The 16552-nt window shown below is 59.5% G+C and overlaps 5 protein-coding genes across 5 annotated transcripts; 2 read left to right on the top strand and 3 right to left on the bottom strand.

Moving 5' to 3' along the window:
- Positions 1 to 1267: 1267 nt before the first annotated feature.
- On the top strand, positions 1268 to 6073 carry RGA2 (Rho-type gtpase-activating protein). The gene is made up of 6 exons (XM_047980950.1): positions 1268 to 1922; positions 1984 to 2014; positions 2173 to 3435; positions 3495 to 5240; positions 5294 to 5427; positions 5481 to 6073. The coding sequence occupies exons 1-6, from the start codon at positions 1845 to 1847 to the stop codon at positions 5625 to 5627; spliced, it is 3399 nt and encodes a 1132-aa protein (XP_047836908.1). The 5' UTR covers positions 1268 to 1844; the 3' UTR covers positions 5628 to 6073.
- Positions 6074 to 6721: 648 nt separating this feature from the next.
- On the bottom strand, positions 6722 to 7144 carry JDV02_000174 (uncharacterized protein; the record flags this gene model as incomplete). Its single annotated transcript, XM_047980949.1, has 1 exon — positions 6722 to 7144. The coding sequence occupies one exon, from the start codon at positions 7142 to 7144 to the stop codon at positions 6722 to 6724; it is 423 nt and encodes a 140-aa protein (XP_047836907.1).
- A 735-nt stretch (positions 7145 to 7879) lies between these two features.
- Positions 7880 to 12058, bottom strand: STU1 (suppressor of tub2 mutation). The gene is made up of 5 exons (XM_047980948.1): positions 11846 to 12058; positions 11106 to 11607; positions 10931 to 11034; positions 9976 to 10872; positions 7880 to 9920 (listed from the first exon to the last, which is right to left on the bottom strand). Exons 2-5 carry the CDS (start codon positions 11571 to 11573, stop codon positions 8153 to 8155), a joined length of 3237 nt encoding a protein of 1078 aa, XP_047836906.1. The 5' UTR covers positions 11574 to 11607; positions 11846 to 12058; the 3' UTR covers positions 7880 to 8152.
- Positions 12059 to 12818: 760 nt separating this feature from the next.
- On the top strand, positions 12819 to 14138 carry JDV02_000172 (uncharacterized protein). The gene has a single exon (XM_047980947.1). It carries the CDS (start codon positions 13034 to 13036, stop codon positions 13916 to 13918), a length of 885 nt encoding a protein of 294 aa, XP_047836905.1. The 5' UTR covers positions 12819 to 13033; the 3' UTR covers positions 13919 to 14138.
- Positions 14027 to 15693, bottom strand: JDV02_000171 (uncharacterized protein). The gene has a single exon (XM_047980946.1). It carries the CDS (start codon positions 15428 to 15430, stop codon positions 14276 to 14278), a length of 1155 nt encoding a protein of 384 aa, XP_047836904.1. The 5' UTR covers positions 15431 to 15693; the 3' UTR covers positions 14027 to 14275.
- Positions 15694 to 16552: the final 859 nt, after the last annotated feature.

Raw genomic sequence — 16552 nt, 5'->3', positions numbered from 1 at the left:
CAACGAGATCAACCACACGCCGCCCCCGAACAGGGTCCTGGAACTCGAAATGCCCTGGCTTCCTCGCGCTCCCCCCCTGCTGGTCCAGCATGGCATGGCCCCGTCGCGCTTGTCAGCCCCTGGTCTCCATCCATCGAGGGCCCCTCTGTGGCGTCCCGCAGTTCGTCGCGCTTGCGTCGCTCCAGTTTGGCGTGAAAAGAGGCGGCCGGCCAGAGAGAGGGAGAGACGCGCCTCTCGCAGTGGCCGCCGTCAGCTCCGAGGCCAAAAAGCCCGCTCAGTCTGCCTGCCCTTCTGTGGGTGACGGGAGGGTGATGGTGTGCTGGCCGATGATGATGGGAGAAGGGGCCACACATTGGCTATGGCTTTCCCATCGTCCATGTGGCCAGCCACAGCTTCTCCACGGAGCACCTGTGCTGATGCCGGTAGGTGCTGGTTCTGGGACGCCCATCGGGCCAACAGGAACGTGTCCACGCGCGCGCGAGGACGGCCGTCGTGCTCGCACCTAGCTCTGCGTCCGAGGCAGGGTACTACCTAATAAGAGCACGTAGTAGAAGGACAGGCACGTAGCCCAAGGCCACCGAGGTGGGTTTGTCTGCTGTCAGCCCCGATCCGCAGCATTCCACGACCCTGAATTAGGTGACCGCCGCCCTGTGGTCGAAAGCGCCGCGCGGGATCCGGGTACCAGACAAGGGGGCCGGGAAGGGGTCGTTGCTCGTCAGGCACCGGGCTTTACTAGCGTGAACCCGCACGGGATGGTGGTGCACCACAAGAAGGGGAGCGGTTCCGTTTGCCGGCTCAACTCGACTGCGGGTTGGGGCTGTGACGAGGGGGGGTGGATGAGTGGTGTGGTGTGAAGGGATCCTGGAAGCTGCTTTGTACCTTCAGTACTAACTACTAGGTAAGCTTGTCGGCCGGCTCGCACCTGTAATGTGCCCGACCAGTGGAGTCCGGCCACCTGTGAGTTGAGGTGAGAGCCTGCCCGAACAGCAGCCTGGGCAGATGGGCATACAGCGCTGGGCCTGGCAGCATCCATCCATCCATTGAGCTCCCGTCCGTCCGCCCGCCAAGCTGCCCCCGGGGCCTGCTATCCGGGTCTCGTCGCTGACCCGCCTGCCATCCGCCGCCGTGGCGGCTCCCCTGGCTGGCCAGCTCGTGCTCCACAGCCTTTAGGGAGGCACTGGCCAGCTAGCCTAGAGCGCTGGGCTCCCCCAGTCCAGGCCAGCAGCCAATGTTCATTCCCTCCTTGCGCCCAATCCCTCTACGTTCCTCCTCGCCGACCTTGCCTCTCCGGCTCGACATCCCGCCGCGCCCTCCTCGTCCCTTTTCCCTCTTCCGTGCATCATCCTCCCACATTCTCGCCGCTCTGCTTTTGCCACGGCCACGGCGCAGAGCAAGCCTCCCAGAGTCATCGGCGCTTCTCCGTTCCTTTGTCTGCGCCGCGCCCGCTGGCTCGCTTCGGCGCCTCTCTTCCCCCCAAGAAGCAAAAGCCCGGCCGACCTCCTGATCCCGCGTCCGTGGCGGACGCCCGTCTACACGCCCTGGCCGCCGCTCGACCCGCGCCATTGAAAGCCGTCCTGCGGCTCGTCCTTGGCCCTGACCTGACTCCATCGACGACCGCGCATGGTCGTTCGTTCCGTCCATAGCGAACCTGTCCGTTGCTTTTCCTGCCCGGCCCCGCAGCCGCCGCCGTCGATCGGAGCCGCCGTCGATGCTTTCGAGTCGGTAGTCCGCCGTCCCGTCGCACGAATTCTCAACCGTCCTCGACTATACGGCCCGCGCCCGCATCTTCTCTCGACGCCGATAAGGTTCTCAACCGGTGGCCGTTCGTGCCGTGACACGTCGCCATGGCCACCATCGTCGACGAGTATCTGGACACCCAGATGGACACTGACGATGTCTTCCCCTGCAAGGGCTGCGGCGAGGTTCGTTCCGTCCGTCTCCGGTGCTGCCCTGGAGCGCGAACCTGACTGGTTTATTGCACAGATCCTCGAAGAAGGGAAAGCATTTGAGTTAGGTACGTCGATGCTGCCTTCTGCCTCCTCTCCGGCGCACAGAGCGCGCCTTAGCTGCTTGCCACCTGGCGGGCTTTGTCCGCTACTTTGCCTGGCTTGCCGTCGGCCTCCCCGCATGACCGCAGGCCGCCCAGCTGACACTTCCCTTTCTACCTAACAGCTGGCAACCGGTGGCATCTCGACTGCTTCCGTTGCAACACCTGCGGCACTCTCCTCGACTCTGATGCGAACTTGCTCCTCCTCGGCGACGGCTCTCTCATATGCAACAACTGCACCTACAGCTGTAACGCCTGCGGCAACAAAATCGAAGACCTTGCCATCCTCACCGGAGACCAAGCCTTTTGCGCCACGTGTTTCCGATGCCGAAATTGTAAACGAAAGATAGAGAACCTGCGATACGCGAGAACATCACAGGGCATCTTTTGCATGGGCTGCCATGAGACATTAATGGCCAGACGCAGGAAGAAATCCAAGGCAGCAGCAGCCGCCAAGGCTCGCGAAAAAGAAAACTCGCCTGCCATGACCGAAAAGTCTCTGCCGGCGCTGCCGCCCAACGCGATCCCCAACAATGCCTTCTCGAACGACCGCGTTGAACCCGACTCTGACACCCCGACCGAACTGTCCCCGCGACCCCGTGCTGGCCACAGATATGATGAGTCGTTGTCGTTGTCCCGAGGCAGCTCCCGGCCTGCTCGATCTCCGGAACGTGAGTCAGCTACCAAGTCCGAGGGCCTGAGCCTGCCGGCGACCACATATCGGAAGAATCGCGCTTCGGGCATGTACGCAACCGTAGATCCCTCAGAATCGCCCGAGAGCTTCTTCATCCCCATTGGTGTCGATCCAAGTCCCGCGCCCTATAGCGGAACCCCCAGATCTACGTCGGACAGTGCTAGCGCGAAGAAGGACAAGGACTACTTCAGCGTGCCCAAGTCCTCATCCAGTTCTTCGGAGAAACGCAGCGACTCTCACGCGTCCACGCCGCACATCGCCTTCCAGGAGAAGGGTCGGCAACACTCGTCCGACCTCGACATCACGCAAGTCAAGCAGCAACCGCGGCAGCAGTCCAAGGCCTCAGACCAGGACCAGAGTAAGACGTCTCCATCATCAGGGAACGAGTTCCAACTCCAAGATGCCCCTCGGGCGAAGAGCCTCGCGTCGCGAAGCAGCAGTTCCAACTCTGTGCCCCACGATGGCGCGTCTGGCAAGTCAGCGAACGGCATCTCCCGCAAAGAGGGACTATCCAACTTGTCGGAGTCGAGCAAGACAAACGAAAACCTGCCGCCGCCTCGTCCTTCTCAGGACTCCAAACGACAAGAAGACGAGGAGAACAGCTCTCACGATGTGGTCATAAAGGGGCCGCCACGCGCCGACAGCTCCAAGTCGATTCCGCGTAAAGAGGTTCCTTCGAGTACCTCAAGGGCCGGTATTATGCCTCAGCGACCGTATCAAGTGACCAGATTAATCGCTGACATGCCCGTTTAGCAAATGGCAAAACAGGCACCCCAGGCAGGCCCCCGGCGCCTGGTACTAAAGCTGGTACCACGGACACATACATGCACCCGCGCGCGGCACCTGCGCCGCCAGGTAACCAGGGCCATGCCACAAAGGAGTCCATCAGCTCCAATTACGAGCCAGCATCTCCCAAGGTGTCGCCAAAGCTGCCCAGGTGGAGCAGTGGCGGAGATTTCAGCATGGATGAGGACATGGCTAGGATCCTTGGGACCGACGAAGGTTCATCCTCTATTCTGCGCAGAGTCTCGAATGTCGTTCGTCACGGCCGCACCGGTAGTGTCGAGTCCGGCTACCACCCACATAGATCGAGCCACGCCCGGAGCATCAGCGAGACCACACGGGCGACGGTCTCTCCCAGATGGCCAAAGACGCCCGCGGGCGATGACCACAACGGCCATCCCGACATCAGCAACCCCGTCTCTCTCGCCACTGCCGACGATCCCCATCTGCTCAAACGCCAGCTTAGGAACTCGGAGCAGAGGGTCGCCGAGCTGGAGCGACAGTTCACCACCGAGAAGGATCTTCAGAACCTGAACAAAAAGCTCATTGAGAAGAGGAAGACCGTGTCTGTCCTGGACACCCAGACTGAGATTATGATTCGTCAGCTGGAGGTCCTGGCAGGTTACGTCGAACGTGCAAAGGAGACAAAGACGCCCATTGATCCTCGGGATCTGGAGGATTCTGCCATCAAAGAGTTCGTGCAGAAGCTTGACAAAGTCAAGATGGCCATGTCGGCGTCCATTGAGCAGCTTCACGAAGAACGGGACCTTGTGCTCGCCGAGAAAAACCAGGCCATGTCCGACCGGGATCGCGCTCTCATGGAGTTCGAGCAACTTTCCTCCAAGAACGCGCAGCTCGCTGACATGAACAACGACCTCACCCATCAAATCCAGGAGCGATTCAAGTCTCAGATTGGCGGCGACTTGAAACCTCCCAACGGCCTCGGAATTTACGGTTCCAAAGGAGGGGCCGGTTCGGCTTTGAACCTTGATGCTTCCAGTATGACTACTGGAGCCACGCTGGTAGCTGATGAGGAGCCTATTGTGGAGAGTGGCCCTACGGTGGTGCATGTTCGCAAGGGCCAAGTCAAGAAGTTCAACTGGAAGAAGGGTTCCAAGACTATGGCTCAGAATGTGGCCAAGGGTGTGAACAGGGCCGTGGTCGCATTCCAGCAGAACGACCGCGAGAGGATGCAACACGGCGGGCTGGTCGGAGACAACATTGGCTTGCCGTACAACATGACGGTTTCACAGGTAGAATCTCCCGCCCCCGTCGGCCCGAACAGCCAGGGCAGGCAACAACTCGACCCTGGCCGGCAAGGCTTCGGCTTCTTCGGGAAGAAGAATGCTATGCCCAAGTCGGCGTCAGCCAGCGCCGTCGCAGTGCCTGCCGCTGCAGAGCCTGCCTCGACCCTGTTTGGCTCCGACCTCGGCGAGCGAGCCGAGTACGAACGTCGCCAGATCCCCACCGTTGTCTCACGATGCATTGAGGAGGTTGAGCTCAGAGGCATGGACCAAGAGGGAATCTACCGGAAGACGGGTGGAAACTCGCAGGTCAACATGATCAAGGATGGCTTCGACAAGAATGACAATTTTGACATCTCCGACCCGGATATCGACATCACTGCAGTCACTAGCGTCTTGAAGCAGTACTTCCGAAAACTGCCAACGCCGCTACTCACTTTTGAGGTGTATGAGCGAATTCTGGAGTGCAACGGTACGTCATGACCCGCCCTGGTGTACTGTTACAATTTTACTGACTCAATGTAGCCATTGCCGACGAAACGGAGCGGTGTGATCACTTACGAAGGACATTTGTTTCCATGCCGCAGAGCCACAAGGACTGTCTCGAGTTTTTGATGTTCCACCTATCTCGTGTGGCCCAGCGTGAACCCGAGAACCTGGTAAGATGCGCTTTTTGCATTCCATAAACGGCAATGACTAACTCATCGGATAGATGTCACCAAAGAACCTCGCCGTCGTCTTCGCACCTACCATCATGCGAGACCTCAGCATCGAGCGAGAGATGACCGACATGCACGCGAAGAACATTGCCGTGCAGTTCGTCATAGAAAACAGCCACAGAATCTTTGACGACTCGTAAACGGTGTCTCGATAGTCATCTGAGAGCCGACTTTCGCAATCTGCGACGGCGTTACTGTTTTTACATCTGCCTGAAGCTATCTCCATCATCGGGTAATACCCTTTCCTTTCGGGGAATGCCCTTTTCTTGCTTTTATTTCCAGCCGATTCAGAACCCAGGTCATCACTGTGGAGTTGGTACGGAGGGGGAGATATCATGGGGGGCCCGGCGGTCTTGTGTCGTGTCTCCTGGTCGCTGCTGGGGGCCGCTTTTTGCTCTGCTCGCGTGCGTCTTTTCTTCGCTTGGGCGGGCACTTTTCTGTACGTGGCTGGGCACTGAGACCTTGGCCTTGTACCGACTTGCAGTGCGGTATTGTTCTGTAGCCCTCACATTCTAAGGGAGAAACGATACCAAAGATTACTCTAGAAGGTACTATAACGGACGATACCGAAGAAGATTCACAACAATTCTTTCCTTTCTTTTTATGTGACTACTGTCCGATCGAGATGCTACGCCAATAGGGTGACTTTTCAGTTGCTTTACCCTACTTGCAAAGGGGCCGTGAAGTTCTGCTCCGTAGCATCGGCGGTCCTCGAGCCTTTTTACATACATGCCAGCCCAAGTATCGCGCCTATGTATGCATTCACCCGGCCGCACGATCACGACGCCGGGATCGCCTTGGCTAGGCGGGCTACGTCGTGGGCGGCTTAGAGGGTCATGCGACAATAGCCTGTGACTTTTGGACCTTTGGTCCATGTGAGTGCGAGTTTGGGGTGCATACCATTTATTCTGATCGGGTTCCAAGCCGCCGCCGCATGCCAAGGGCCTTCATTGGGTGAAACGGCCCAACGTTTGTTGATATCGTTGCTCTTTCTAAGAATACCTGGTGCCGCCAGACCGCAACACCCCCCCCCCTCTCCCCAAGCTTGATGGTTATGCATGGAAAATCATAGAAGAAAAAAAAAAGATTAAGCGAACAAGAAGAAGAAGAAGAAGAAGAAGAAGAAGAAAACATAGCAAACAGAGTAGGGGGGCAGTGTTGCGTGCGTTCAGGTACGCATCCAGCAGCAGCAGCCAACACCCACCCACCCACCCACCTACCGGCCACCCCCTCCTCACGCTTCCGGCGCACTTCTATGCCTGTCAAGATTCCGAGAATTCTCCCTCGTCAGGGGCCGAAACGTCGCGCAGATATTGAAATGGATCAGACATCTAATCAGCTCCCCCGCCTTGGCGGCATCGGCGTAGCCCAGGCCGAAGAAGACGATGTCGGTGCCGGGCATCTCCGCAAAGTACACCCTCTTGATGCCCGTCTCGTTGCGGATTATCCTCAGCTTGAGGGGCAGCTCGCTCCGCTTCCAGCCGTGCTCGTCGATGGCCAGGACCGGCCAGAAGACGAGGGCACTGTCCCCTACCCATTTCACGGATTGCGTCACTTCTTCTCCTCGTTGTTCCACGTCCAGCACCCTGTGCGCGAGGTCCTCGCAGAACATGACGCTGAGGAACTGTGACACGTGCTCGGCTTCGCTCAGCTGCATGTAGGGTCCTACTTCGATTTCGGCTGGGGGGACGCTGGGCCTGGGGGCGCGTCGCTGTGCCCTTGTCCTCGCCATTTCATCAGGAGTTTCTTCGATGGAGGGAGGAAGTGGTGACGGCCTCTGTTCTGTTCCCCAATGTTTCACGGCGGCGTGAAGAGTAGCTGGGCCGCGAAGGGGGGGGGGGGTGTTTCTGGTAGGGGTCAATCGTAGTGACTTGGTCGGTATTATTTGCGCTCCCTCCCTCTCTGCCAAACTCGCGTTCTTCAACGCGCGTTAGAGCCAGACCTTGATGCCTCTTTATCTCTCTGACCACTACTGCTTGGGCCAGATGCTGTTGTACGCTTCACGAGGGGCTCGGTGTTTCACCATCCGAGCACAGAGTCCTAAAGTTACGTAAACCTCAATGTAGATGACGATAACCAATATCCAGCTTGACCGAGCTTGCCTCGCCCGCAGAGATCACAGCCTGGTGTTCACTTCTTTCCTGCGACCGTGCCCCGCCGTCAAAGCTTCCCCTTGGCCACCCGGTCGGTCTATTAATAAAGCCTTACGATCCTTGACACGTACGTCACGAGACAAACTCGAGAGCAATCATTACGTCCAAGTAAGAAACTGGACTCACCCACTTCTGTATTCCCATGTGAATGAATAGGGGATCAACAGTTTGCACGGTGGTCAAAAATGGCGAGCCAATAGCCACCTTGAACGGTGAGGGTGCATGACCACTATTACAAGCTCTGATGATTCTAGGACAGCGCGTGAGCTGCGTACCATATTCATCCAATATATTACAATGTCTCTACACAAACTACGCCCATGCGCCTCATCCCCAAAGACCAACTCCAACACCGGCGCGCTGGCTACGCAAACCAGCATAACATGACAAAACAGCATAAATAAGCGCACGCTTTTCATTCCTTCCATCAGACCCATCATCGTGTTGTAAACGCCTACACCGTGCGCTTTCCTGCATCTACAATAACGGCAAGTCTTCGATTGACCCCTCGCTCAAGAAGCAGCCGCGGCGCTACCAGCAGGGCTAAAGACCTGCTCGCGCTGCTTTTTGACGATGTAGTAGGTGATGAGGCTCTTCGGGTCTTCCTTCACGCCGCGAAGCGCATCCCAGAATGCTGCCTCACCCACGCGCTCGTGCAAAGACACGCAAAACTTGACGGCGTCCATGCGGACTCCCGAGTCCGCCGATTCGATGCATCCCCCGGCGAGGCTGGTGAGCTGGCCAAGCTCGCCCTCGTTGGGGATGAACTCGAGTCGCTTATCAAGCATCTCGCGCAGTACGTGGAGGCCCATGCTGAGGGTGCGGCACCCCTCCGTGGTCGTGTCGGAACAGGACTGAAGGCGTCGAGTGAGCACCACGACCATCTCGGACCCATCGCCAAGGGCCACGAGCTCGTCGGCGAGGAGCTCAAGGCCGCTAACGACATGAGCACGGGAATCGTATGCGCTTCGCGTCTGTAGGAGAGACTCGAGGGCCTTGGAGACGTGCGGTCGGAAGTTGTCACGCTCCTTGCGAAGCAGCAACTTGATAGTCGTGAGGGCCTGAGCCTTGACGTCCTGCGCCTTGTCCGCAGGGAGGGTGGGGAGAGTGTCTTCGAGGAACTGGAACAGACCAAGGACTAACGCTTCAAACTTGTCATCGGTGAAGACGGTCCTGCTGTCACGGATGAGTGATTGCAGCTTGCGGAAGCCATGAACCTCCAGCGACTTGGCTTTGATCTTGGCGATACCGCTGTCCAGCAGACGGCTATTTTGTCTAGCCTTCTCGGGAGAATCGATCTGCTCCACCGTGGGCTCCTTGCCGTTGGGCTTTAGGAGGTTCGCTGCATCCTCGTTCACTGGCTTGTCCTCAAGGACAGGAGATGTAAATGTGGGTCTGGGTGTCGCCTGATCATCCGTGAAGGGGTCCTCGTACACCTGCAAGGTGCGAGAAGATGATTCTTGCGGTATTTCGGGCTGAGTCGGGGAAGCAATCAGCGTCGACTCGGCATCAAGAGGCATTCTCGGCGGCCGTGGTGCTTGTGGCGACGATGTCCTGATGCTCGACATTTGCGGCACAACAAGCGTAATGTCTTCGTTCGCCTTGGAGGGACTGGACGATGGGATCGTCGTGCGCGATTGACGGAACCTGCTTGGGCTTTCCTTTGGCGATGGGATCTTGGACACTTGCGAGTGCACCGCTGGAGACGCGACACTCGATTCGCTAGCATGTGTGACATGGCCGGGTCTAGTGCGCGGCGCGGTCCTCTTCGGGGTCGTGTCTCTTGGCTTTGGGGTGGCGTGCTTGGATTTGAGAGTCTCGGGACTGTCGACCTCAAGCGAGGAGGGGTGGTCCCGGACTGAATAAGGCCCAGCCGTGGCTGGTCGAGCTGCCATCTCCGGCCTCCTTCGAGCCGGCCGCATAGGAGCCACTGACATACCTCCGGCGTTGACGGCGGTAGTCGGCTCGGGACGCATTCGCGTTCCGGATGGCTTTGCGGGGGCTGCGGCATGGCTGGAGCTGCTCGTTGTCGTAGTCGTTCGGACGGGGGAAATATGTGCCATAGCAGAGCCCGGGCGCGCAGGGAGGTTCTTGGCGGCAAGTGCCTTTTTCTGGGCCATCATGGCTTCGCGCAGACTCGGTTTGCTCGAGGTCATGGTGCTCCTAGACAAGCCAAGGCCCGGCCGGGCTGGAGGATCCGCGGACTTCTTGGGCGAGTTGGGGTTGTTGGGGTCTTTATTAAGGAGCTTCTGCGCCGTGGAATCCAAGTCGGCCATTATCCTGCGAGCTCGAGTTAGCGATGTGAAGCCGGCGGCAAATCGATGGAGGCACCTACGCATCGGCTCGTGCAGGCCAAACGCCCCAGAATGCCCAGTACGCTGACCGCATCTTCTCACGCACTCCTGGGTTGGCATCTCCGAGGCCCTTCTTGATGCACTTTTCCATCAGATCAACGCCCCCGCTGTGCTCGATGTGGCTCTTGTGGTGCGCCTCCTTTTTCAAAATCGTCTTGAGCCAGCCGGTCGAGTACAACCTGGGCTGCACGTTCTTGTCTTGACAGGCGCTCCAGATGTGCTGCATCAGTCGAGCCGTATAGCTCACACGGCCGATGATGGTGTCGACAGTGGTATTGGCGAGTTGCGAGCTGATCTTCTTGGTGCCGGCAGAAAGCTTGACGAACGTCTGCATCAACAGCTCCACCATGGGGTCCATGGCAGGGCCAAACGTGATGGCAATATCCTGAACCAGTCCGCAACCCTCCTTGGACAAGCTGGTGCGCAGCGAGTTGACGGCCTTGATAATGCCGTCCAGCATGCTTCGCAAGCCGGCGAGGAAGGAGTCGGGAAAGTCAGCCGGCGCATTGCCGGCATTGAGCTTCCGCAGAGTGCCCATGCTTTGCTCGCGCTTCATCCAGTTTTGCTCCGTCTCTTTGCCCTCAAAGTGCCACGCCATCTCGCGGAACATATCCTCCAGCTCGCGATGGGTGTTGACGTACATGGGCTCGATGGGTTCGGCTTGGACATCAACGGCGGGGGTTACGGGACGCTCGCTCCCGATGGAGGACACACTGGCGGCGAGATTCGGGCGGGTCGGATGCGTCACGTCACCTGGTGTGTCTGGTCGGCCGCCGGTCGGAGCGAGGGCCTTGACGATGGCCTGTTCGATAGCAGGTCGGACTTTGAAGTTCTTGAGCTGTCGCTTGAGATCAGACTTGGCCGCGTTCGGTGCGGTCCTGTGTTGATTAGTGCGTAAGCGAGATGAAGGCATTGCCGAGGTTGGGTGGCGCATACTTGAATAGTTCAATGACGGTGCTTTTAGCCGCGTCTCGGACCATGCCGTCCGCATCCTCAAGCAGCTCCATTAGGAGCGGCACATAGCTCCTGAACTGCAGTCCCTGCTCCTTGTGAGTCTTTCGGCGATGGCTGTTAGTGTCCGTCCAGAAGTGAGTTGCGACGAGAGACGTACCTGCAGAAGCCACTGCATACCAGCTTCCTTGGCTCTTGGGTTCTTGCCGCTCATGGCCGAATTGCGCACGACGCGCTCAACATCCTGCGGAGCCACGGCATAGAAGGTGTTGAGGCCATGAAGAGCCAACCCGCGGAACTTGTCCTTTTGGTCGCCGAGCTTTTCGATGACAAGCGGCAGGGTGCGGACGGCCTCCTTGGCCAGGAGCTTCGGGTCCTGGCGGGACAGGCGCGTGAGGAGGTGGTTCAGGGCAGTGAAGCCGGCATTGACAAGCGCCGAGTGCTGGGATGACGACGCGGCGCGCAGACCGTCGAAGAGCAGGGGCACTGAGGTCTCAGGGACGTTGTGCTGCTTGATGCACGACTTGACTGTGGTGACGAGCTGGACCTTGGCGTCGAGGGTCGAATCGCTGCGCAGGATAGCCACGAGGTCGGCGACCTGCTGGTCGGTAAGCTTGCTGTCTGCCATGGCCGGTAGGTGCGGCGTGGCTCGTTCGAGATAGCTAGAGCTGTCGCGAATTGCAGTCAGTCAAAGAGGCGCCCGTTTCACATGTCGAGGCAAACTAGCTGCGGTCCGACTTGGTGATGCGCAGGAAAAGATGCTTCAGCAGACGCGGAGAGACAGGAATTGCGCACCGTCCCGAGCGGGAAGCAACGGTGGCGTCCAGGGCCCAAGTCTGTCTTGTCTGTGGGCGTCTTCGGGGCAAACCCAAGGGCGGGCGGAGGGGGGTGAGACCTCACAATTTAGCTACGGAGGCGAGCGGAGCTTGTCGCAGGAAGCAAGGGCGGCTCGCTGTCAGAGTCCGGGGCAGCGAGAAGGGCGAATCAGGCTGGAGGGGGACGATCGCATTGGGAGGGCGCGCGCGCGGTGCTGCGTGTGTGGTTCGATGGGAGTGTCGGGAGGATGCTTTTTGTTTTTTGGTTGTTGATGACTGGTGATGGTGGTTGTGGTGGTGGTGAGGAGAAGGAGGTGGCGCGCAAAACAAACCTACCTTGCCTACCCACCGCAGTGAGACGGTGGGCGGAGGTGCAGCTGGGCGTTCCCCATTTCCGTTTGAATGGGCGTCGTTGGGCGGCGGCCGCGGCTGACGTGACCGACTCCCAATGCAGCAGCGCAGCGGCGAGGTGGGCGCGGGTTGCCGTGGTAAACGGTGGGCACTTCAGCGGCGGCCGGCCAGCACGCGGACGGGGCCCCGACGGGAGCTTCCATCCGCCAATCGCAGGAGCTTCGCGCCCGCTGTGGCTTCGCGGCCTGGTGCTCAGCAACGGCGTCATTTTAGCGGGGCGTCGCGTCTCTCCTGGGCGGGCAGCACCTCAGAGTCGCAACCGAGGCGCGTTCCTTTGTGGTGGAGCACTCACTGCAGGCGGGTGGGTTGGCTGCCCAGATCAATGTATTACCTACCCCGCCAACTCAAGCACCAAGTCGGCAGCCTCCCTGGAATGATAGCATTTTGGGCATCTCGGATCGTTACCGCATCATCGGCACATCTTTGCTCACATTTATTCGTCGTCAACGGGTGTTTTCCAAAGCAGTCGCTATTGATACGCACTTTCTTACTCTTTCGACTGGTTTTTTTTTTTTGCTACAGCTTTTAGCTGGCTATGAATAGAGTGCCCTCATGCAGTCAGTAGCAGCGGAGTGTTCCGTCGTAACTGAGAGAACCTGTAACCTGTTCTCTCAGACCCGTGCCCCTCCCCCCCCCCTCTTCCATCCACCATCCCTTCCCCGATCCAGGGGTCCAAGACTCCAAACCCCAGATCCGCAGTCCACCTCCGTCCGGCCCTGGGAGGCACACGACCCGCGACACTCCGTAGATTAGGCCCCCTGTCCGAGTCCTAGCGGTGCTATCGTTGGACTTGCTGTCCGTTCGTGGCGCACCGTCCGTCCGTGTCGTGTACTCCTTTATATCATCCACGAAAACCAGCACCATGTCCGTCCCGCCTCCCGGAACCACGCCGGCGCCGTCGTCGACGAGCATCTTCCAGCCCGCCATGTCGCCCGCCGTCCGCTCCAAGACGGACGAAGGCGACAGCAACGACAGCACCGCTACTTCTACTACTCCCACTCCTACCACCAGCAGCGACGGCGATGACGCCGAGCACGCGCCCAAGTTCCCCATGCCCAAGCTCCGCCTCGAGATCCGCGACCTCGGCCACCCCGGCGCCCGCCTCTTCCTCGACTCGGTCAACGCCACCGACTGCATGACGGCGGCCGTCGCCAACCTCCTCCGGCTACTATACGGCTCGCCCACCAACCCCACCACGACGGTCCCGCCGACCCGCTCCGTCACGCTCATCCTGCGCGACATGCCCGGCGTCGCCTACACCACGGGCTCCGACCTCGACGACGACCACAAGGAGGTGCACTTCTCGCTGCCCTACCTCGCCCGCGTACCCTCGCCCCGCGGCCCGGACGAGGTCGCCGGCGTCGTCACCCACGAACTTGTCCACTGCTACCAGTTCAACGCCTTCGGCACCTGCCCCGGGGGCCTCATCGAGGGCATCGCCGACTGGGTGCGCCTGCGCTGCGGCCTCGTGCCCCCGCACTGGGCGCGTGATGCCGACGGCGACTGGGACGCTGGGTACCAGAAGACGGCGTATTTCCTCGAGTACCTCGAGCGCCGACTCGGCGATGGCTTCGTCAGCCGCGTCAACGAGAAGCTGCGCATTCAGAGGTACGAGGCGAGTACCTTTTGGTGTGAGCTCACGGGGCACGAGGTCGACAAGCTCTGGGAGGACTATCGCGAGAGCCTCAAGGCCAGCAAAAACACGACGGGCGGTGATGCGCCGCAGACAAACAGCAGCAGCAGCTAGCGTCTGCGTCGCAAGAGAAGGAGTGAATTCAGATGGCCGCCCCCCCGGGCGACCGCTTGTATGGGCATAGAGGCATGCATGTTGTTTGCGATTCGGCTTACAAGCGTACGGCGCAAAGGGTTGCATATAAGCATTCAAAGAAATATTGGTATAAACTGTAAATCGAGAGATAGGACGGCCATTTGTTCGTGGCCAGTGATATGAGACCTGATATCCAATAGTCCGCAATTAACCGTTTCCAACGCCCTACCGTATTCTTCGCAGAATCAAACGTCCGTAACGCCGATGACAATGAGTCTAGGAATCTGGTCCTTTCGCCTCGCTTTTCTCTGGCCTACTGTACCCCTGCCTCCTTCTCTATGCGCGCACGGGACCGTGGGCGTCGCTCTCGCTGACGACGCTGCCCACCTCGGACCAGCTCACTGGCGTCAACACGCCCTCGCTGGCACTCATCACGTCGTACGGCCGCCCCGTCTCAGCCGCCCGCAGCGAGCGCACGTCCTGCGCGAGATCCTCGCCGGACCCGACCAGCGACACCGAATCCGTCGGCGTCAGCTGGCCATCGTCGCTGACGAGCTCCGGCTCCGACATGGGCGCCGCAGGCGTTACCGGCAGGGGCGAATAGAAGTTGCGGCTCGAGTCTTGCGCCCACGCCTGGATGGAGGCGTACGCCTCGTGGCGGTCCTCCTGCCCGGCAGACATGTACTCGTCGTCGGGCAGATGACGCTCCAGCGTACATGGGAGCTCGGACGGAGACTGCTGCAACGTCTCCGTGTGGGAAGCGAGGTCGATTAGGGCGGGCGATGCCTCCAGCGTGGCGCTGCGCACGTCGTCACCCTCGCGCGTAGTGGCGCTGTAGATATCCGACAGGCCTTCGTCCTTTCCGGGCGCGATGAAGGTGGCGCTCATCTCAGCAATATCGTCGCCATCGATGTGATGCTCGTCCGCGAACGGGTTGCTGTAGAGCGCAGAGGAGAACCCCCGCGAGCCTTCACCGCGGTGCCGAAGCCCAGGCTGAGAGTCTTGCACCTCTGCGCCGGTCTTGAACACATACGCGCCTGTCTCGGATCCCTCATCCTTGCGCAAGAAGTCATCAAAGGACGACCCCCGGTGGGCACCAGCTGGTCTCTTTGGAGGGGCCGGAAGTGCGGCCGGCTGCTTTTCTTCCTGATCCTTCTTTTCCAGTAATACCCTGTTCCAGTAGAGGAGCTCCTCACGCTGCCTCCTGCGGGTCTCTTCATCGGCATCGACGCCGGGCTCGGCACAGGAGCGGTGTCCGCCGCTGGACAACATGAAGCCCTCGGCATCCTCGGGTCTGTTGAATCGGGGCTCGCGATATGGCGGGTTGATGCCGTCGCCGATCGAGTGCAGGGTCATGGCTATGCGTCGACGTATGTCGTCGGCGTAGCGTCGCAGCTCAGGCGACTCGTACATAGCCATCGCGGCGGCGACGGCCACCGAGACGGCGACGACGGCGCCCGAGGCGAGGACGACGTGGTTCACGATGGGCATGTTTGATGTTGGCAGGCGGATGCCCGGCAGAGGGGGACCAGAGGCGGGGTAGTTGGGAATCGGATGCCGCGGGGAAAACAGGTAAATCAAGAAGTCAACGACGTTTGAGACGGCGGGCTACGGGCCCGGGGGAGGCCACAAAGATGAAGTGTCGAGCTTGCCACTGGGCAAGTGCGAGAGTCAGGGACCCCAACTATGAGCTCCGTGACGAAGCCTCAGGTGATGGTGTCGGCTGTGCTTGCGTAGGCCTGAGGGCGACTCATTTGCCACAGGGCTGTCGTCACTGGTCGCCCTCACAGGCAAGCGCCTTGCTTTCCCCATCGGGACGCAAGCTGAGGCGTGGCCGCGTACCCGTCCGCGTGCGAGGTCACATGATCTCAGCCGGTCACTGTTCTGCCTTGCGCCGTGGCTGGAGTCATGGCGTCGACGACTAGGCAAGGCAGAGGCAGGCAGTGAATTAGTATTATAATATATTTAGCTTAAGGACTTATTTTGAAAATTGATTTAATTACTCTACCAGACCTTCCTCGTAACTAAAGCCACCTTCTAGGCGCTCCCTAAGTCGGCATTCGTCGGCCTCTAGAAGCGCCTATTCCCGCTGTACTGTGCCGTCCAGACGACCCTGCTGCTACTCACGGCGCTGACGTTTCCGCCGCGCGGACTGTCGTCGCTGGTGCATGTGGTAACGGTAAAGGACAACAGCAGCAGGCACGATGCCATACTCCTGCTCATCACCGGGGGCGCGGCGCTCGTCAACTTGACGGCGTTTGGACCCAAGACGCGGGGCGCGATGCTGCATCTGTTTAGCCCTGCCGGTAAGTATATTGGTCCAATCGAAAATGGCGTAACACGTTGTCGCGCCCCATTGATGTCTGGTTCTCAACAACTGTCACAGGCAGTCGTCGTGATATCGCGAGAGATGGCACCGAGAAACCGCCGAGCAGCCTACAGTCGCTCAAAGGTCCTTTTCTACATACCACGCCACTGCGATACACCTAGACCTCATTTCCGTCGGCGCGACGTTGTGGTATGGCTGGCGATTGGCGACGAGGCTGGACTCTGACGGCACATGCGGCAGCGGAAGCTAGCTAACTTAGCTAGCTAACCAGCAAAGCGGGCATG

The sequence above is a fragment of the Purpureocillium takamizusanense genome, chromosome 1 (assembly GCF_022605165.1).
Source record: "Purpureocillium takamizusanense chromosome 1, complete sequence".
Classification (NCBI taxonomy): domain Eukaryota; kingdom Fungi; phylum Ascomycota; class Sordariomycetes; order Hypocreales; family Ophiocordycipitaceae; genus Purpureocillium; species Purpureocillium takamizusanense.
Note: the sequence above shows the minus strand (reverse complement) of the source record. Positions and strands in the feature narration are given on the sequence as shown.